This window comes from Sapajus apella, unplaced genomic scaffold, assembly GCF_009761245.1.
Source record: "Sapajus apella isolate SASKATOON/1434 unplaced genomic scaffold, GSC_monkey_1.0 scaffold200, whole genome shotgun sequence".
In the NCBI taxonomy this organism is placed as follows: Eukaryota; Metazoa; Chordata; class Mammalia; order Primates; family Cebidae; genus Sapajus; species Sapajus apella.
In genome coordinates, this window is record NW_022437140.1 from 643,396 (window position 1) to 665,890 (window position 22,495).

The 22,495-nt window shown below is 38.9% G+C and overlaps 1 protein-coding gene across 16 annotated transcripts in view; it reads left to right on the top strand.

Annotated features, from left to right (window-relative positions):
- NSD1 (nuclear receptor binding SET domain protein 1) overlaps positions 1-22,495 on the top strand; it is a 159,392-nt gene that overhangs the window by 96,281 nt on the left and 40,616 nt on the right. For all 16 annotated transcript variants that reach the window (XM_032269920.1, XM_032269928.1, XM_032269923.1 and 13 more), the window contains 6 exons: positions 1,193-1,302; positions 6,816-6,891; positions 9,797-9,915; positions 11,298-11,441; positions 14,643-14,766; positions 21,419-21,619. In XM_032269920.1, the coding sequence (XP_032125811.1) occupies positions 1,193-1,302; positions 6,816-6,891; positions 9,797-9,915; positions 11,298-11,441; positions 14,643-14,766; positions 21,419-21,619 (774 nt within the window). The remainder of the gene's footprint in view (positions 1-1,192; positions 1,303-6,815; positions 6,892-9,796; positions 9,916-11,297; positions 11,442-14,642; positions 14,767-21,418; positions 21,620-22,495) is intronic.

Consider the following 22,495-nt stretch of genomic DNA (forward strand, 5'->3'; position numbering starts at 1 on the left):
TTAGAGGAAGCAGGAGATTTTAGTATGTTTTGATGCAAAGTCAACATTGTATCTGTATACAATAAACTACCCCCTTTTGTCCTGGGAAATACTTAAAATGATGGCTAATTAGATACAGTTTATAACCACGAATTAATTTGTGGCACACTATCAAGATTTATTTTTAAAAACTATGCTGCTTCAGTGTTGCTCTTCATGATTGTTGATCAGCCACTGTGTAAATTAACAACCAGGAGAACAGGGCTTCAAGAGGGGCACTGCACATTAGTGGAATAAGCACTATGCCTCAAGTGCTGGCTCCACCAGTCCTTGTGTTACTTGGGAAGTTGTTTAATCTCAGAACTTGTTTCCTCCTATAAAATGGAGATCATAATGTATTAATGTATAATGTAACATACTTGATAACATAGTAATTACCAGTTCATTGGAAGTTAATTACGTTACTTCTCACTATTGATCATTCTTTATATATCACCTGGGAGAGTTGTATCTAAATATATTGTCTCTAATTCACCTAGTAACTATTGAATATTATAGTCAGTCAAGGAATGGGAAGAATCCTCTTTTCTGTATGCCTTTAAATTTTGGATGTAACTTTTTTACATTGTCAACAGTAGCTTTTGATGTTATTCCTTAAAGAAATGATTCCAACTGTGCATAAACAAGTTGGGTATAATAAAAAGAATTTTTGAAAGAATAGTAAAGATAGTCATTATTTTAGTACCTATTATGTGCCAAACTCTATTTGTTAAGCTCTTTCATGTAATTCTTAAGAGTGATCCTATGATTTATCTTTTACTTATTGAACTTTTATTTACTTAGAGGCAGAGAAGAAACTGTAATCTTGGTCCATTTATGCCCATTATCCAAGTTCTATTTTATTTTATTTCTCCTTATTTTGTCCTCACCAACAGTCAGTTGTTACAAAGACAGTTCTGTCCTTTTGATTTCTCCCTCAGTTATTTTGTGATTTAAAGTCAGCACATCCCTAACATTAGTTTTTTGCTTTCATTGAGAACTATTTGTTTACTAATATTTTATAATAAGCAAATTACTCTCCTGCCTCTTTTCATAAGATGACAAGGAAAACATCAAAAACATTGTGATTCATTTTGTGTGGTATACAGATTTTTAAAAAATTATCTTGTGCCCAGATTTTAAATCATCTAATGTAAAGATACATGCATTTCAGGAAATTATGAAAGTAAACGTCAAAGAAAACCAACTAAGAAACTTCTTGAATCCAATGATTTAGACCCTGGATTTATGCCCAAGAAAGGGGACCTTGGCCTTTCTAAAAAGGTATGTTATTTTTCTTAAGTTCTAAATTAAACTTAGGAAATTAGAAATTTTAAAAACATTTTGAGTAGTAGTTATAACATTGATGTACATACATATAGAAATGAATGTGTGTGTGTCAGCATGCATACATGATCTGAGAGTTCCTACATGAAAGAGTATTTTGCAGTTGTGTGAACATGTATGTATCTAAATTGGTTTCAGATTTCCTTTCCAAATAAAAAAAAATTTTAAATGCTTTTAAGATTGAATAAGTTTGTGTTTGTTACTATTTCTTTTCTGAGTTCAAATCCTCTTACCTGTTTTCTACTAAACTACTATTGAATATCACTAGTTTAGTCTATCGTATTGCTGTGTCGTCGTGACCTTTTGTTTTGTCTTTTGAGATTGTCTGGTCCTGTCACCCAGGCTGGAGTGCAGTGGCACAATTTTGGCTCACTGTAGCCTCTGCCAGGCTTGAGCAGTCCTGCTGCCTCAGCCTCCTGAGTAGCTTGGGACTACAGGAGCATACCATCACCTCCAGTTAATTTTTTGTATTTTTTTTTTTGGTAGAAATGGGGTTTCACGATGTTGGCCATGCTGGTCTTCAATTCCTGGCCTCAAGTGATCAGTCTGCCTCTTCCCCTTCCTTTTTTTTAATACGGTCTCGCTCTGTTGCCCAGACTGGAATGGACTGGTGCAATTTTGGCTCACTGAAATTTCTGCCTCTCAGGTTCAAATGATTCTCATGCCGCAGCATCCTGAGTGGCTGGGATTACTGGTGCTTCTGAGTAACTGCGATTACAGGTGCATGCCACCATGTGTGTCTTTTTTTTTTTTTTTTTTTTTTTCTCGTATTTTTTGTAGAGACAGGGTTTGTCCATGTTGGCCAGATTGGTCTTGAATTCCTGGCCTCAAGTGATCCGCCCACCTCGGTCCCCCAAAGTGCTGTGATTACAGGCGTGAGCCACGGCACCTGGCCTGCCCTGTCTTCTTTACACCTCAGAAAAAAACAATCAGCTCTACAGTAATCCAGGCAGAACACAGAGTTGATTTTCTGTAGCTAAGAAAGCATTATTAAATGTTAGATAGAAATAGAAACTTTAGGCTGGGTGCAGTGGCTCATGAATGTAATCCTGGCACTTTGGGAGGCTGAGGAGGGCGGATTACTTGAGGTCAGAAATTCGAGACCGGCCTGGCCAACATGGTAAAACTCTGTCTCTACTAAAAGTACAAAAATTAGCCAGACATGGTGGTGCACACCTGTAATCCCAGCTACTTGAGAGGCTGAGGCATGAGAATTATTTGAACTCGGGAGGCGGAGGCTGCAGTGAGCCGAGATCACAGCCACTGCATTGCAGCCTGGGTGACAGAGTGAGACTCTGTTTCAAAAAAAATAAAAAGACCTTTTTAAAAAATTGAGATACAATTTTCAATAAAATATATCTAATAAAAATGCGTAGATCTTAATTATTATGCTTAATGGCTTTAGACAATTGTATATACTATCTAACTGCTGGCTAAGCTAGGTACAATGTATAGTTTCCACCTCAGAAAATGCCTTTTTTGCCTCTTTTCATTCAATTACCCACACTTGTTCAGAGGCAATGCTTTCTTATTTCTCTTAACATAGATTAATTTTGTTTATTCTTGGACATCAATATCCATGTATTTCTTAAATTTTAATTCTGGCTTTTATACAACATGTTTTTACTACACACTGACAATGCTGTACTGTAGTTATTCACTTTTATTGCTGAGTATGATTACATCACAATTTGCTTATCTGTTCTTCTGTTGTTACACATTAGGGTCTTTTTGATATTGGAGCTATTAATAGTAAGGCTGGTGTATTTTTCTTCCAAGTCTTTTTTTTTTTTTTTTTTTTTGTTTGGGGGCCCCCCTTTTTTTCCCAGGCTGGATTGCAGTGGTGCGATCTGGGCTCACTGCAACCTCTGCCTCCCAGGTTCAAGTGATTCTCCTGCCTCAGCCTTCTAGTAACTGGGATTACAGGTGCCCACCACCACTCCCAACTAATTTTTTTTCTTTGTTTTATAGTCATGTAACAGAATACTGCAGAGTGGATAATTTATAAACAATAGAAGTTTATTTAGTTCATGTTTTTGGAGCCTGGGAAGTACTGGAAAGTCCAAGGTCTCAGGACCCACATCTGGCAAGGTCCTTCTTGCTTTGTCATCTCATGGCAGGAGGTGGACATGTGAGAGAGTATATTCTTGAGAGACAGTGAAGGGGGCTGAACTCTTTTTTTGAATCTGGACCCAACTTCTGCACTAATGGCATTAATCCATTTGTGAGGGCAGAACCCTCCTGACCTAATCATCCCTTAAAGGTTCCACTTCTCAGCACTTTTAGATTGGCATTAAGTTTCCAACACATGAACTTTAGGAGAGTTCAAACCCAATGGCAAACACATATTTTTATTTTTTTGATGTAATTAGGAATGGAATTGCTGGATCAATTTTAGATGTTTAAATCTTTTAAGAAATTGCCTTCCAATGTAAAAATAAAAAAGAAATTGCCAAACAGTACTCTGAAATGTTTGCACCAGCATTATATGAGAGTTTTGGCTTCTCCACTATTTTAAATTTAGCAATTCCGATAGACATGAAATGATATATAATTATGGTTTTTATTTTAGCTTCTTATATGCTTACTGGCCATTCCTATATCTTTGTAAAGTGGCCGTTGAAGTATGTGCGTATTTTTGATTAGGTTATTTTTGTGGCTTTTTTTTTTTTTTTTTTTTTTTTTTTTTTTTTTTTTTAGGAGTGCTTTATGTATTTGGCTTATAAATCCTTTGTGAGCTATATCAGGTGTTAATATTTTTTCCCAGTATGAGAGTTTCCTATTCATTTTCTTAGTATTTTCTTGAGATGAAAAATTTTAATGTATCAATTTCTTTTTCTTACATGATTAATACCTTTTGTGTTTTATTCAAGGAATTTAGTGTGATGGCTCAAGCTTATCATCCCAGGATTTAGGGGCAGGAGGATTGCTTAAGCTGAGGAGTTTGAGACCAGCCTGGGCAACAAAGGAGTCCCTAGCTCTACAAAAAATAAAAAAAATAAAAATAAATAAAAAACAAAACCACACACAGACACACACACACACACAAAAACAAACAAACAAACAAACAAAAACGGGTGTGGTGTTACGTGTCTGTGGTCCCAGCTACTCAGAAGGTTGAAGGGATAGGATGTCTTGAGCCCCAGAGGTCAAGACTGCAGTGAGCTATGATTGTGCTATTGCAGTCCAGCCTGGGTGACAGAACAAGACCCTGTCTCAAAATATATATATATATAAATTAATTAATTAATTGAAGAAATCTTTGTGTGCCCCATGGACACAAAGATGTTCTTCCTGTATTTTCTTTTACTAGCTTTTTGGTTATCCCTGATAGTTATTTATCCTCACCCTCTCTTGTGTTCTCAGTATTTTAAAAATATTATTTATACTTAATAACTCTTTGTCACTGTTGAATTTTTACTATTTGGGAGTGGGTGTTGCCATTAAATTTGAGACTAGAGCAAGAGAAAATCAGAATTATTGGTTATGGCTAGCACCCAACTCTGGAGAAAAGTGATCTCTTATCTGTTTGGGAGTCTGTCCTGCCATCTGACCTGGTCTACTTCCTTGTGGAAGTCCTGGTTACTCTGAGGTATATTTTGTCATAATGCTAAAGCCATGATTCAGTTCCATTTTAGTTTACCAGGCATACCACCACCCTCTCTGCCAGTGGATTAATCAATAGGTTGAACAGAATGAGAGATGATCTGTTCTGGTAGTGCTTTAAGGGTACTCTGGCTTAATGTATATCCAGACTAGACTATATATACAAAGTTACTGGTATCTTAGTCACATCCCCTAAGAAGTTCTTTGGTCTTTTTCATTCTAAGCAGAACAGTTTGATTTTTATTCGTATTGTATGATTCGTGTATGTGTGTGTGCTGTTAATTTTTATTTTAATTTATAAAATTGATCAGAATAGATATGATAATATTTCCTGCATTATTCTCTGTAGTTTGGGGAGCATTGTAATTATTTTGTTCCATAGCTTTTGAGTACCTGTTAAACAATGAACAAATTTGTTACCTAAATACAATAATTGCTATTTTAAAAAAAATTATGGAAATGTGTTTTGAGGATTTGTCTAGGAGTCTCATTTTGTTGAATTGGATACCTAACATTTGCCCGTTCATTTTACTTGACATGGTTAGACTTTTGATATATACTGAACATGAGGAGAATTGCATTCTTATGATTCAGTAATGTAAAATGAACATTCAGAAATTCACAGCTGTATTTTATCTTGTTTTAGTCTCAAACATTAGAAACTCTACAGTAAGAATGGCTTTTATTATACTGACCTTGTGACCACTAAATGTTATTTTACCGTTATGATGAAGAGTATTATCATTTTTGTAGGAAAAGATATTTGCTTGAGACGGAACTAATTAATACAAGTATTAGTATTGGGAATAAAATGTTTGGCTCTTGATTAGACTCCTGATGTTGAGTATTTGCCTTGCGTTTTAATGTTGCTTTAAGGATTAATCTGAAGTCACTTTAAGTTGGAAAATCATTCAGTATTTCAGAACTGTTTAATTTACAGTTTACCAAGTACAGCTAGTGCTCGACTTACGACCACGATTGGTTCCGACAGACCGGTCGTAACATGATTTGGTCGTTAAGTTGAGTAGGCTATATGCACACGGAGATGGTAGTGCTGCCGGAAGCTGGTCCACACTGTCGTACGCCCAGCTGGGCAACGTTTGCGCTGCCAGACATGGAGCAGTCGTGGCTAGCGATTGTGGTCGTAAAGTCGAATGGTCGTAAGTTGCATAGGTCGTAAGTCGATCAATACCTGTACACAAGTCTATGTCAAATCTAGTAGCTGTGAATGTAAGAATATAATTGGAGGAAGATAGATCATTTTTCCTTTTTGGGTTTTTTTTTTTTGTTTTTTTTTGTTTTGTTTTGTTTTGTTTTTTTGAGACCGACTTTTGCTCTGTCACCCAGGCTGGAGTGCAGTGGCGCATCTTGGTGCAATGCAACCTCTACCTTCTATGTTCAAGCAGTTCTCCTGCCTCAGCCTCCCAAGTAGCTGGAACTACAGGTGTGCACTACTGCACCTGGCTAATTTTTTTTTTTTTTTTTTTTTTTTTTTTTTTGAGACAGTCTTATTCAGCCCAGGCTGGAATGCAGTGGCGCAATCTCAGCTTACTGCAACCTCCGCCTCCCAGGTTCAAGCGATCCTCCTGCTTCAGCCTCCAAAGTAGCTGGGATTACAAAGTGTGTGGTGTTCACAGGGCTTTTGGAGCATTTTGAAATCTGATTCCTTTCCCCCTGAAGCTTCTGTTCAACCCTTTACTGTGGTCATGTTGATTTCTTTAGTTGCAAAAATAAGTCAGTTCTATATCTGTGGCAGCCAACAATTCAGACTTTGGCATATAAGGTTAAGAGTTTATTATTTCATTCCTTTTTAAATAAACTGTGTTGTTTTCACTTATTTGTAGTGCTATGAAGCTGGTCACCTGGGGAGTGGCATAACTGAATCTTGTACCACATCTTATTCAAAAGATTTTGGTGGAGGTGAGTATTTTTGAGATTTAAAAAATGTAGTAGTAAGTTTGAAGCGCTTTGTCCATTAACCACAAAGATTGTTACATGTGTAAACCAGACAAGTGAGGTACAAGTTTTAAAACTGGTTTGCCCAAAACGTGCTTCCTGAAACAGATAAAATATTCGTAAACTGAACATCTACTCTGCCAGGACTTTTAGTAGGAATGCTACCTGTAATCTGTCTAAAGCATTACAGAGAGTTAGGTTATTATCTATACTATTCCTGTTTTATAGAAGAAATGTGAAGACAAACAAGGTAGCAAGGTCAGGGAACTAAATCCACACCTGACCAAATTCATTGCTATACTCCTGTCTTCTTACCCACCCCAGGTTTTCCTCCATGCCATTTCTTTCTTCCACTCTTCATTTATCTGCCAATGCCATTTATTGATTAGTGCATTTTTGAAATATTATTCCAGATTTGAGCACATTGCAGCAGATGTTGTCTGCTAGCAAAGAGTATCTTGGGAAGATTATGTTTCATGTGACCTATGATTATTAAATTTTGTAACAAGTAAACCTAGCAGTATGTTAGCTTAGTTTAGCCATGTGGCAATTACAATCCCGTAGGTTGGTAAATTTGCTTATATGATTTAAAAATGAGCTGCTTTGAAAATAATATCAGGCTGAGCATGGTGGCCCACAACTGCAATTCTAGTGCTTTGGGAGGCCAAGACAAGAGAATTACTTGAAGCCAGGTGTTCCATCCAGACCAGCCTGGACACTTAGTGAGACCCTGTCTCTATCTACAATTTTAAGAAAATTAGCTAGGCATGATGGTATATTTCTTTAGTCACAGCTACTTGGTAAGCTGATGTGGAAGGATCCCTTGAGCCCAAGATGTTGAGGCTACAGTGAGCTGTTGATCACACCATGCACTCTAGCCTAGGCAACAGTGAGAGATCATGTCTCTTAAAATATTAATAGTAATAATTATAATTTCAGCTCTTTTCCTGTACTTTTATATTTCATTTTTAAAATAAAACCTAAACCTACAGCATGAACTTTTTCCATTATAAATTTTATGTAAGTGTGCCAGCTTGTGAGAAATTCTAACCTTTCTGTTGTGCTCATATGAACTCTTCTTTCTTTTTCTTTTTTGGATTTATATAAAGCTACAACTCTTCTTTCAGTGTTAGGCTGTGAACAGTTTTGGTAGCAGAGCTTCTCCAATTCAGTTAGTCAAAAAAGAGATTACTGAGCAGTCTTCCAAATTCCAGCTTTCATATTGATATCTAGCATAAATGTCCTATGAAATACCTCTTAGATTCCTCTTGGTGTTTATAAACACAGTTGAAATACATTTAATGGAAAGTGTAGGAGGGACTAGAAGAATATCTTTTGAGACAGTCTCGCTCTGTTGCCCAGGCTGGAATGCAGTGGCACGATCTCGACTCACTGCAGCCTCCACCTCCCAGGTTCAAGCGATTCTCCTGCCTCAGCCTCCTGAGTAGCTGGGACTACAGGTGTGTGCCATGACGCCCAGCTAATTTTTGTATTTTTAGTAGAGACCAGGTTTCACCATGTTGGCCAGTATGGTCTCAAACTCCTGACCTTGTGATCTGCCTGCCTCGGCCTCCCAAAATACTGGGATTACAGGCGTGAGCCACTGCACCCAGCCTAGAATTTCTTTTTCTAAATACACCAAATGTGACCATGCCTTCATTTGATGTTGTTGGATGTTCAGGGATATGCTACCACTGCATGAATATCCTTTAAACCTCTGAATGTATTGGAGGATCTCTCCCTCAGCTTCTGTAAGCCAAATCTTACATATTTCAACTCTCCAACTGTTTTTTTTTTTTTGAGATGGAGTCTTGCTCTGATGCCTAGGCTAGAGTACAATGGTAAGATCTCGGCTCACTGCAGCCTCTGCCTCCTGAGTTGAAGCCATTTATGTGCCTCAGCCTCCCTAGTAGCTGGGATTACAGGTGCCCGCCACCACGCTCAGCTAATTTTTTGTATTTTGTGGTAGAGACAGTTTTGCCCTGTTGGCCAGACTGGTCTTGAACTCCTCATGTCAGGTAATCCACCCACTTTGCCTCCCAAAGTGCTGGGATTACAGGTGTGAGCTACTTACTGTGCCTGGCCTCAACTCTCCATCTTAATCCATTTTTCTTTTCTTTCTTTTTTTTGGTGGGGAGGGAGTTCTGCTCTTGCTACCCATGCTGTTGTGTGGTGGCACAATCTAGGCTCACTGCAACCTCCGCCTCCCGGTTTCAAGTGATCCTCCTGCCTCAGTCTCCCTAGTAGCTGGGATTACAGGCATGCACCACCATACCTGGCTAATTTTGTATTTTTAGTAGAGACGGAGTTTTACCATGTTGGTCAGGCTGTTCTTGAATTCCTGACCTCAGGTGATCTGCCAGCCTTCCAAAATGCTGGAATTATAGGTGTAAGCCACTGTGTCTGGCCTTTAATCCTTAAATCATATTGTGATATATATTACTGCCTCCAATCTTGAAGTCTAGGGAGTGGTATCTTTTCATGATTAGTAAAATGAAAAGGAAGGCACTTTACTTCCATCTATAGGATTTAATTCCTTTGAAGAACTACAACATTTGTCATTTCAGTCATGTAAATTAAAATTTCTGTAATAACCTATACACTTACTATTTAATCTATATGAGACAGAAGTTAACATATGTTACTATTTAATCTATATGAGGCAGAAGTTAACATAAATGTAACATACATTTTCCAACTAGTTATGTCATCATGAGTTAGTCTCATTTCTTATTTCCTTCATTTTCCTAATCCACAAAGCTGGAGAATTAAATGAGTTTTAAAGTTGGTTATACTCTTAATAATAGGATAAGAGATTTTGGACATGTGTGTCATTAGCCAGCAGATAACACCTACTTTCCTGTCATAGGCACTACCAAGATATTTGACAAACCAAGGAAGCGAAAACGACAGAGGCATGCTGTAGCCAAGATGCAGTGTAAAAAAGTGAAAAATGATGACTCATCAAAAGAGATTTCAAGCTCAGAGGTATTACTCAGTTCCTGGTCTTTTTACCTTCTAAAGAGAAGCTACTTTTCACACCAGAGGCCACATCCCTCTTTCCCTTGAGTTTTCTTAAGAATGAAGAATAGTATTCTACTGAAATGGCTGATGGCCATGAGGAATCTTGGAGGAAAAGTAGAGCCTCATCTTAATAATAAGGCAAGGCACATATTGCAGCTGTCGATATGGCATTTTTAAAAGATCATCACATCCTGTGCTGTAGGTGTCCAGTCAGGTATATAACTGTTTCATCATTAAGTAAACCTGTAAAACCAGAAAGCACAATACCAAGTCAGTATGATCTGAAGGAACTTAGATACTGCCCTATAAAAGTTGAGACTGGCTGGGTGCTGTGGCTTACGCCTGTAATCCCAGCACTTTGGGAAGTCAAGGCAGAAAGATCACTTGAGGTTGAGAGTTCAAGACTAGCCTGGCCAACATGGTGAAACCTTGTCTCTACCAAAAATACAAACATTAGCCTGGTGTGGTGGCATGCGCCTATAATTTCAGCTAATCAGGCAGAGGCACAAGAATCTCTTAAACAACCTTGAGGCAGAGGTTGGCAGTGAGCCGAGATCATGCCACTGTACTTCAGCCTGGGTGACAGAGTAAGACTGTTGTAAAAGAAAGAAGTTGAGACTGCTGGCTGGGTGCTGTGACTCATGCCACTCAGCTCTTTGGGAAGCAGAGATGAGAGGATCATTTGAGAACAGGAGTTCGAGGCCAACCTGAGAAATATAGTGAGACCTTGTCTCTATTTAAAAAAAAAAGTTGAGACTGCTGTGATTAGGGGGAAGATTTACTTGCTTATTTCTTGAGACCATCAGCTGCTTAATTTTAGGACAATGTTTATGAACATCAGCTTTCAGGAAACAAAAGATTTAAAACCATTTTCTTGCAAAGCATCAGTGCAATAATTGATATTGTCTCTGGGTTTCCAACTGAGGTTAAAAGAGAGAAGTCAGGTCAGCATCATATGTTATGATGCAGAATGCTTCTTTCCAGGACAGTTTGAACTGAATGCCCAAGAGGGGCATTATTTAGGAAACACTGATCTTGGAAGGACAAATAAGTAATCAAATAAACTTAAGAATGTTTTCTCTCCCTTAGTGAAACCTTAAAATGGAACAGCTCAGAAAGTTCCAGTGGAACAAACAGCCTCAGAGCAGTTAGTGGCAGGGCATGAGGCGCCCACTACCCGCCCAATCACAGCAGGGTTAGAACTAACATTGCATGCAGTCCGCCTGAGTGATTGACTGAACATCTGTAAGTGCTTAATGGCTAGACAAATAGCATCCCAGAGGGAGGGGGTCAAATGGAAGAGACATCAATAATACAGATGTGGGACATTATTTTTTCTCTGCAAGGGAGAACTAATGCTTCACAGGACGGCTGCAAGCCCCAAGGAGACTGTTGAGGAAGGTGTAGAACACGATCCTGGGATGCCTGCCTCTAAAAAAATGCAGGGTGAACGCGGTGGAGGAGCTGCACTCAAGGAGAATGTTTGTCAGGTAGAGAAATGTTTGCCCACTTGTGTTTTCATTGCATGTTCATCTTTAAATGGAAACCCATTCTGTCTCTTTATGATCATTTCTTGGTTAGAATAACAATGCTTTTGCATGATTTTATTGGAATCACTTTTGTAAGGATTTGACCCTTTTTTTTCTCCCCACAAAGAAAGAAACTTGGAGAAATAGTTTAGTGTTGGTGAACCACCTGCCCTTAAGGTCCGTGAAGGAATATATGCCGTGAGGCAAGTCTGAGATGGAATATGTGAATCTCTGGTTGCTTATTCAAATGTAATTTTCCAGTACTTCTCATGGTGTCAGAGTGTTTGGGTTTTTAAGGAAATTTTCAAGGGTAATTTTAACTTTGAGACATTTTTCCTTTAATGTTGTGACTTTAGAAAGCCTATCACCTATATTGTTTTATTTAATAAGTATTTATACAGTACATTTCCTATGTATGAAGTATTGTTCCAAGCACTTTATAAATAATGCCTTCTTTAGTCATCCTAATAATCTCATAAGTTGAGTTCTGTGACTGTCTCCATTTGGCAGATGAGGAAACTAAATTACAGAGAGGATAAATAACTTGCTTATATTAATGAGAGAAGCCTGGATTTAAACCTCGGCAGTCTGGATTTAGTCTTCCTCTCCTTTTTTTTAAACCTTTAAGTTCTGTTGTACTTGGTTGGTTTAGAGTCTTAACCATTCTGTTGGATTGCTGCTCTGTGAAATAGGGGACTCCATTGTTAAAGAACCTGTAAGTCTTTGTGAGTAGAGTCAATGACTATTTGAGTATTTTTTTTAATGGTCTTGATTTACCTATGTAATTCTTAAAATTTGGTATATAAAAACTTGAAGATAGGTGACTCGCAGCATCTTATACCTAAATCCCAGTGCCCTTGGAAGCTGAGGCAGAAAAATTGCTTGAGGCCAGGAGTTCTAGACCAGCCTGGACAACACAGTTAGACCCCTGTTTCTATGTTTAAAAAAAAAAAAAAAAAAAAAAAAAAAGGTGTTTTTTTGTTTGTTTTTTGTTTTTGATTAGCTGGCTGCAGTGGCTCACATCTGTAGCCCAACAGGTCAAGATTACAGACTTGTTTGTTAAATAAACAAAAAACTTGAGAATATTAGTCCTTTCTTTTTTGAATTGAAACCACAGGCCAAGCACAGCACTAATCTCAGCATTTTGGGAGGCTGAGGTGGGTGGATCATGTGAGCCTAGGAATTTGACACCAGCCTGGGGAACATGGTAAAACCCTTTCTCTGCCAAAAATACAAAACTTAGCTAGGCATGATGGTGCATGCCTGTAGTCCCCCCTACTTGGGAGGCTGAGATCATTGGATCACCTGAAGCTGAGGAGGTAGAGACTGCAGTGAGCCATGGTCATGCCACTTGACTCCCACTTGACTGACAGAGTGAGACTCTATTTCAAAATTAATAAATAGTAATAGATAAATAAGTTGAGATCTCTAAAAAAATTAACTCAGAAACCAGAAAAATGTTATTATGGCCAATATAATTTCAAACCAGTTTCTTTGCCTATTACCTTCACTGTTAAATAAAGAGTTTTGATCATACTTAGACCAGATCCTAAACAATAGTGTTAATCCTCAAAAACAGTTATGCCCATTATTTACTTAGTGAGACAAGTCAGAATGTAAATACATTTTACAAAGATCATTTAATAAAAAGATTAAAGGTAAGGTGACCCTGTGGTCCTGGCTTGTCTGGATCAGTCTTTGTGTAGGTCCCTTGTGCTGTCATAATTTATTAATAGCACTTCCTTTCACTCTCAAGTGTCCCAGTTTGAAAGATAAATTACATGTTATCCCAGTTGATGAATTAGTTTATAACATTTAGTTAATGTGAAAATTTTGTTTCTAATTCACATTGTAAGTAATGTTTTCCTATTTATGTGTTGAAGCTCAATATTTTTAACTGTATATAAAAACTTATGTTATTGATACTCTGAATATGCAAAGTACATTATATAATAGTATTTTTCAATTTTTACATGTGAATAGTAGATAATGAGGAGTCAGACATTTGAGGATAGCTCAGACTGTAGTTTGATAAAGTCCCTGGGGTCCCCTATCAATTCCAGGCTACCTCTCTAACCTTTCTCCCCAAAGCCCTTCTAGTCATTTGTTTGTTTAAGCTTTAATGCTGAAGTGATCAAGAACTATTCTGTTTCTGTGAGTTCTTGAAGCTAGAACTTGCTTAGTCACCTTTCCCCTTGTTTGCCTTTCATAGTAGTATAGGGCTTTAGAAAATATTTGGGCTGGGTGCAGTGGCTCACACCTGTAATCCCAACACTTTGGGAGGCCGAGGTGGGTAGATCACAAGGTCAGGAGTTCGAGAACAGCCTGGCCAACATGGTGAAACCCTGTCTCTACTAGAAGTACGAAAAATTAGCCAGACATGGAGGCGTGCACCTGTAATCCCAGCTACTCGTGAGGCTGAGCAAGGAGAATCGCTTGAACCCAGGAGGTGGAGGTTGCGCTGAGCCGAGATCACGCCATTGCACTCCAACCTGGGCAACAAGAGTGAAACTCCATTTCAAATAAAATAAATAAATAAATAATAAATGAAATATTTGAAGCTTTTTTCTGCTAATCACCATGGGGATACAAGTCAGGGTGTTAGAGTTGTTAAAAAGTAATATTGGGAATTTGCAGAATTTTTAAATAAATCTTAAAAAGTTTTATAGTGACAGATACCCATTGTTATTTCCTAAGCCCCTGTCTTAAATGAGGCCCTATCTTAGCTGAGATTATTTCAGAAAAGTCAGCTCTCTGGGATGCTTCTAGATGTATCCTGAAGGACTGTTGAGACCTTGGTAGGAGCTCTTTTGGAACTTTATGGCTCAAGTCTAGCTAGCCAGTGTCTGTTGCTAGAACCATTCAATAGCCTTCTGGTTTGTGTCTATGTTCTTTTCTCACCTTTCTACTCTTGAACTTGTTTTCTATGTAGCAGTCAGAGTAATCTTTAAAAATGAATAACTGATTTTAGTCTTCCTTTTGTAAAGCTTTCCAACAGTACGCCTTTGCAACTAGAATAAAATCTATAACTACAGGCTCTTGCCTCTTTCTCACCTCATTTTCTGCCAGTTTTAACCTTTGTTTACTATAATCCACTGACACTGGTTTTCCCCTTGATTCTCAAACATGGAAAACAGATAGACGTTTTCTTTCTCTTAACAGAATTGTGAAAAACTGGGTGAGCTGCTGTTATGTGAGGCTCAGTGCTGTGGGGCTTTCCACCTGGAGTGCCTTGGATTGACTGAGATGCCAAGAGGAAAATTTATCTGCAATGAATGTCATACAGGTAAAGTAGATATAGACGGGTCTTCCTCCAAAGAAAGTTTGAATTTTAAGTTTTTTCAGGGAAGACATTTATTGGAGACCCTATATTGTGGCAACAGTGGGCTAGTTGTTATAGAAGTGGTACTATATGGGGTCACTGCTCTCAGAAAAGCTACCAAGTGAATAATAAATGGATAGCATAATATAGTGCCAAAAGCCTTGTGTTGGTGATACTTATAGAGTATAGTGTAAGCAAGGATGAGCTAATGCTGTAGAGGAAGATATCTGTGTTTAGCTTTAAGAGAGAGAGAAATTGGTGTCGGGAGGGGAAGGGCAGAAGGTCCAGTAGTGAAAGTGTATAAAACATTTGGGGAATATAGAATACAGGCCAATGTGTTTAGAGTTTAGAATATTTTAGTTAAGAGACATAGGCAGTAACTAAGAGGGCTTCTCAGTTACTGGTAATGTTTTATCTGTCTTAATCTGTGTAGTAATTACCTGAGCATTTTACTTCATCAACTATTCTCTTAGGACGTGTGTACTTAACTGTGTGTACATCATACATCAATAAAAAAGTCAAAAGATTATTTCAGAGCTGTAATGCTTAGATTGGTTTAGAAAACAGGAATAGTCAGTTGAGACCAGCTGGTAAAGCACTTCATAAAGCTGTGCTAAGTTAAGTGTTTTTTTTTTTTTTTTTTTCCAAGAGATGGGGTCTTGTTGTCTAGGTTGGAGTGCAGTGGCGTGATCATAGCTCATTGTAGTCTTGAGCTCCTGGGCTCAAGCAGTCCTCCCAACTCAGCTTCCCAAGTAGCTGGGACTACAGCCACATGCCACCATGCCTGGCTAATATTTTTTTATTTTTTCTTGAGAGGAGGGTCTTACTATGTTGCCCAAGCTAGAAAGTGTTCTCTCTCTCTCTTTTTTTTAGCATGATATGTAGATGTCACAGCATGTAAACAGTGAAGAAATCAGGGCTGAGGCATAGATCTTATGCCTTTAAGTCACTGAAGCCACACATATAGATCATACTTTCCAAAGAAAAAGTGTCATTAGGGTAAGATAATGGTCAGTGACACTAACTGGGCATATATGCTCTTAAAACGAGTTACCAGAAGGTGAGGAGGAACTAGTCAATATCTCTGAAGCCACAGGAGACAGGTGTTATCTGTAGGGCAGATGCAGCAAAGACACTAAAGAGGTTCTGGAGTGAAATGAGGCTTTTGTATGTGACAGTGAGAAAATGCTTTAATTTTTGCCAGAGGATGTCTCATTATACTAGATTGACAGGTGAGTGGATAGCGGTATACATAAATTCCTTGAAGAAACTTAACTTCAGCAGAAAGGAAGACAGTACCTAAAGGGAGGATATTATAGGGTCAAGAGAAAGATCATCTTGAGTGTGTAACATAGCTCTATTAAAGTAGAACTGAAGTGCAAAAAATTGCACATTTCAAGTGTATGATTTGATGGGTTTTTGTATGTATATATGCATGCACCTGTGAAGTCATCGCTCAGTATTATTATTTTGAGATTCAGTAAGGTTGTTGTTTGTATTGGTAGTTTTTTTTTTTAATTGCTGAGTAGTAGTTTGTTGCATGGATTTACTTGGTTGTTGATGCATTCATCTATTGATAGACATTTGGGTTGTTTCCCACTTTGGTTGTTATAAATAAAGCTACTGAGAACATTAACGTTTTTGGACACTTTGTTCCCTCCTTGCCCCTTTCCTCCCCTCCTATTTTTTTTTTTTTTTCTTCTTGAGACAGGGTCTCGCTCTGTTGCCTAGGCTGGATACAGTGGTACGATTCTGCACTGCAGCCTCAACCTCCTGGGCTCAAGTGATCCTTCTGCCTCAGCCTCCTGAGTAGTTGGGACTACAAGCACTTGCCACCACACCCAGCTAATTTTGGTATTTTTAGTAGAGACAGGGTTTCACTGTGTTGGCCAGGCTGGTCTTGAACTCCTGACCTCAGGTGATATGCCCACCTTGGCCTCCCAGAGTGCTGGGATTACATGTGTGAGCCACTGTACCCGGCCAAATTAAAAAAAAATTTTTTTTGTAGAGACAGGATTTCTACTACGTTGCCCAGGCTAATTTTGAACTCCTGGGCTCGAGCAGTCCTTCTCATTCAGCCTCTGAAAGTGTTAAGATTAAAGGTATTATCCACCATTCCTGGCTACATTTTCTTTTCACTTGTGTATATACCTGAGTAGAAAGGTTAAATTGTGTGGAAGATGTATGTTTGAGTTTTTAAGAAAATGCCAAATTATTTTCCTAAATGGTTGTACCATCTTATATTCTCCTAACCTATGTATGAGAGTTCTGATATGGATATGTCTTTAGCAACACTTGGTATTATCAGTCTTTTTAATTTTAGCCATTCTGATAGGCATGCAGTAGTATCTTATTGTGGCTTTTATTTGCATTTTCCTGCTGACAAATGATGATGAGCATCTTTTCATATGCTTATTTGCTGTCTTTGATGATGTATCTGATCAAAGCCTTTTTAAAATAGTTGGGTGTATTTTGTTTTGTTGAGTTTTAGGAGTTCTTTATATATTCTAGATACAAGTCCTTTATCAGACAGAAACTTTTTTAAATCTGCAGGGTATGGCTTTTTTTTTTTTGAGACGGAGTGTTATTCTGTCACCCAGGCTGGAGTGCAGTGGCACTGTCTTGGCTCACTGCAATCTCTGCCTCCCAAATTCAAGTGATTCTCCTGCCTCAGCCTCCCAAGTAGTCGGGATTATAGGTGCCCGCCACCACACTCGGCTAATTTTTGTATTTTTAGTAGAGATGGGGTTTCACCGTGTTGGCCAGGTGATATGCCCGCCTCTGCCTCCCAAAGTGCTGGGATTATAGCTATGAGCCACCGCGCCTGGCTGCTTTTTCTTTTTCTTTTTTTTTTTTTTTGAGACAGAGTTTCACTCTTGGTGCCCAGGATGGAGTGCAGTGGCGCGATCACAGCCTCCCAGGCTCAAGCGATTCTCCTGCCTCAGCCTTTTGAGTAGCTGGCATTACAGACATGCACCACCACATCCAGCTAATGTTGTCTTTTTAGTAGAGACAGCTTTCTCCATGTTGGTCAGGCTAGTCTCGAATTCTCAACCTCAGGTGATTCACTTGTCCCAGCCTCCCAGCATGCTGGGATTACAGCCATGAGCCACTGCACCTGGCTAACTTTTTCATTTCTTAATGATATGTTTGTAAGAGTAATAGTTTGTAATTTTGATGCAATCTAGTTTATCAATTTGTTCTTTTTATGGACTCTGATTTGGTGTTGTATCTGAGAAGTTTTGCTTAACCCAGTGTCACAAAGTTTTTTAATTTTTTTTCTTGATATGGAGTTTCACTCTTGTCGCCAGGCTGGAGTGCAATGGAGCTATCTATCTCAGATCACTGCAACTTCCGATTCCCAGGTTCAAGTGATTTTCCTGCCTCAGCCTCCGGAGCAGCTGGGATTACAGGCGCCTGCCACCACGCCCAGCTAATTTTTGTATTTTTAGTAGAGACGGGATTTATCCTTGTTGGTCAGGCTGGTATCTCTCTCTCTCCCTCTCTCTCTTTTTTTTTTTGAGATGGGGTTTCACTCTGTTGCCCAGGCTTGAGTGCAGTGGGCTGATCTCACCTCATTGCAACCTCCGCCTCCCGGGTTCAAGTACCCGGCCGCTTTTTCATTTTCTTAATGATGTGTTTGTAAGACTAATAGTTCTTAATTTTTATGAAATCTAGTTTATAAATTTGTTCTTTTTATGGACTGTGTTTTGGTGTCATATCTAAGTTTTGCTTAACCCAGTATCACAAAGTTTTTTTTTTTTTTTTTTTTTTTTTTTAAATCTGTGACACAGTCTCACTCTGAAACCCAGGCTGGAGTGCAGTTGCGCGATCTTGGCTCACTGCAACCTCAACCTCTCAGGTTCAAGTGACTCTTGTGCCTTAGCCTCCCAAGTAGGCGGGATACCACCACTTCCAGCTAATTTTTGTATATTTAGTATAGATGGAGTTTCACCATGTTGGCCAGGGTGATCTCAAACTCCTGGCCTCAGATGATCCACCCGCCTTGACCCCTAAACTCCCAAAGTGCTGGGATTACAGGTGTGAGCCACCATACCTGGTCAGTGTCACAAAGAATTTTAGTTGTATATTTTCTTCATAGAATTTTTTAGTTTTACATTTCACTATTTTGAAATGTAAAACTGAATTACTTCAAAAATATAATCTATTTTGAAGTAATTTTTTCATATGATATGAGGTTTAGAGAATATATAATTTTTTAATTTTTGGTTTTTAAAATTTATGTTTTTATTGTTTTCTTTTTTTCCTAGGAAAGCTATTATCTTTGAGAGTAGGAAATTTTACCAGTTTTAGTACAGTGTAAAAAATGGAAGTCATTTATTAGTGCTCTTGGCTTACTCTATTTTCCTGGAATAGAGTGATCACATCATTGTTTAGATTGTTCACGTTTAATAATAGTTACCACACCTGTACTCCCAGCACTTTGGGAGTCCAAGGTCAGGAGTTTGAGACCAGCCTGGCCAATATGGCAAAACCTTGTCTTTACTAAAAATACAAAAATTAGCCAGGCATGGTGGTGTGTGCCTGTAATCCCATGTACTTGGGAGGCTGAGGCACAAGAATCACTTGATCCCATTGAATCTCTTGAACTGGGAGGTGGAGGTTGCAGTGAGCTGAGATCATGCCACAGCACTCCAGCCTGAGTGACAGAGGGAGACTGAGTCTCAAAAAAATAAAAAACAAAACCAGCTACCAGTTATTCAGTATCAGATAGTGTTTTGCTTCTTTGCAAATACATATTCAAATGTTTTTCTTAAAATATTTCTTTGCTGGATGTTCTCAGTGTTTATGAGCTTCTGTTTCTAGTGATTGCCAGCAGGAGGATTCATTCATGTGGAGGTCTGTTTGCCTCTTAAGCTTAGGCTCTTTTTCTTATGGTATACTACATCTCACAGAGAGATAGACGCTTGTTTTTTTTTTTTTTTTTTTTTTGCGACAGAGTCTCCTTCTGTGTCCCAGGCTAGATAGTGCAGCTCACTGCAACCTCCACCTCCCAGGTGAAAGAGATTCTCATTCCTCAGCCTGCATATTAGGTGGGATTACAGGCATCTGCCACCACACCCAGCTAATTTTTTTTGTATTTTCAGTAGAGATGGTGTCTCTGTATGTTGCCCAGGCTGGTCTTGAACTCCTGGCCTCCAGTTATCCAACTGCCTTAGCCTTCCAAGTGCTGGGGATACAGGCATGAGCCACTGTGCCCGGCCTGTTTTTATCTTTTTATTACAAAAATATTAAGACATACACCACAGTACAGCATTGTATGTCTTAACAGAAACTCCATGTATTCATTTAGTTTCAGTAGTTATCAACTTTCTGTCGCATTTTCTCTGTATATTTCAAAAGTTTTTAACAGATACAACATCTAATGTATAGCAAGACTATAAAGTAACTTCTTTGTGTTATGTAGCACCCAGTTCATTTTCAGATTTTCTCATTTATCTCAGGGATGCCTTTTTATTATGTTTTAAATCAAAATCTAGAGTCAGAGAGAGTCCAAAAACCTCCCTCTGGGTTTGATTAGAAAGATTTGATTACCAGCATTGTATTTCGGGTGATTTCCTGTAATTTTTTTTTAATACATAAAGTTTCAACTTATCCGTAACAATACTGCCCTCACACGTTTTTTTTTTTTTTTTTTTTTTATTTTTTTTGACTCAGTCACCCAGGCTGGAGTGCAGTGGTGTGATCTCAGCTCACTTAACCTCCACCTTCCAGGCTCCTGTAATCCTCCCGCCTCAGCCCCTTGAGTAGCTGAGATCACAGGCATGCACCTTCACACCAGGCTAATTTTTGCATATTTAGTAGAGGTGGAGTTTCACCATGTATCCCTGGCTGCTCTCGACCTCTGCAAGCAACTCACCTTGGCCTCCCAAAGTGCTGGGATTAAAGGCGTGAACCCCCTTGCCCAGCCCAACTTAAATTTTGTTAGTTGCATCCTGGAGGTATCTCCTTAACTTGTTCCTCTGTCCTCTGTATTTCCTGTAAACTTGTATTTAGTTCTAGGGGCTGGATTAGATTTAATTTTAGTTTGTTTTTTTTTTTGGCGGGGGTGCCAGTGGCAAGCATTTTTTGTAGATAACATGTGCTTTCTGTTTTATCATGTCAGGGAGTGTGTATGTTACCAGATTGTTAATTTATAATAATACTAAGATTGTTACAGCGGGTTTAAATGATGTCAGCCTGATCTGTCCATTATAAAATTTCTTACAGACTTTTCACCTAATGGTTTAGCATTTGGTAGATTCTTGAATTCTTTTTTTTTTTTTTTTTGAGACAGAGTTTCGCTCTTGTTACCCAGGCTGGAGTGCAATGGCACGATCTCGGCTCACCGCAACCTCCGCCTCCCGGGTTCAGGCAATTCTCCTGCCTCAGCCTCCTGAGTCGCTGGGATTACAGGCACGCGCCACCACGCCCAGCTAATTTTTTGTATTTTTAGTAGAGATGGGGTTTCACCATGTTGACCAGGATGGTCTCCATCCCTTGACCTCGTGATCCACCTGCCTCGGCCTCCCACAGTGCTGGGATTACAGGCGTGAGCCACCGCGCCTGGCCGATTCTTGAATTCTTACTAATTTATCTTCTTTTGGTTTCTCAGGAATTCATACCTGTTTTGTATGTAAGCAGAGTGGGGAAGATGTTAAAAGGTGCCTTCTACCCTTGTGTGGAAAGTTTTACCATGAAGAGTGTGTCCAGAAGTACCCACCCACTGTTATGCAGAACAAGGGCTTCCGGTGCTCCCTCCACATCTGTATAACCTGTCATGCTGCTAATCCAGCCAATGTTTCTGCATCTAAAGGTATGGTTTTCTCATGTGGACCAGTCTAATTGTAATACCTCAGTTTCATTGGCAACAGGTATTTTCAAATGCAATCTACCATGTCACTTTATGGCCTCTCACTTTTATCAGATTACCAACATTATATTTGGGAGAGCATAGGGGAATAATGAACTAATTCAGCAGCCAGGCAATGCCGGGGCTCCATCAAACACAATGTGGTTATGTGGTAGGCTATTAAGTATTTGGATTTCATGTGAGATGTAGTTTGAGAAAGTGTTCTGCTGCATGTCCTCTTATTCCTGTTTGATTAGAAAATCAGAGTGTATTCTTCCCCAGGGCATTTTTATATCTCTGGTTTCTATGTGTGATATTCAAAAATGCATGTCAAGGCAGGATTGGGGGTTTTGTGTTGATTTGTTTTGTTTTAAGGAAAACTCTTGTCTTAGAAACTTTCTTCTGCTTCATTGTTAAGTCCAGACCTGAGTTTTTCAAAACCTGTGCATATAGGTAAACTTAAGTTTTGAAATGTGTTCTCTTTGATAAAACAGTGGGGTTTTTTTGTTTGTTTTCTTTTTGTTTTTTTGGAGACAGTCTTGCTCTGTTGCCCAGACTGGAGTGCACAGTGACACAATCTTGGCTCAGTGCAACCTCCGCCTCCCAGGCTCAAGCGATTCTCGTGCCACAGCCTCCTGAGTAGCTGGGACTACAGACATGTGCCACCATGCCCAGCTAATTTTTTGTACTTTTAGTAGAGATGGGGTCTCATCATGTGGCCAGGATGGTCTCTATCTCCTGACCTAGTGATCTACCTGCCTTTGCATCCCAAAGTGCTGGGATTCACACCTGGCCTTTTTTTAAAAAAAAAAGAAAAAAAAAGAGTTTTGCTCTTGTTGC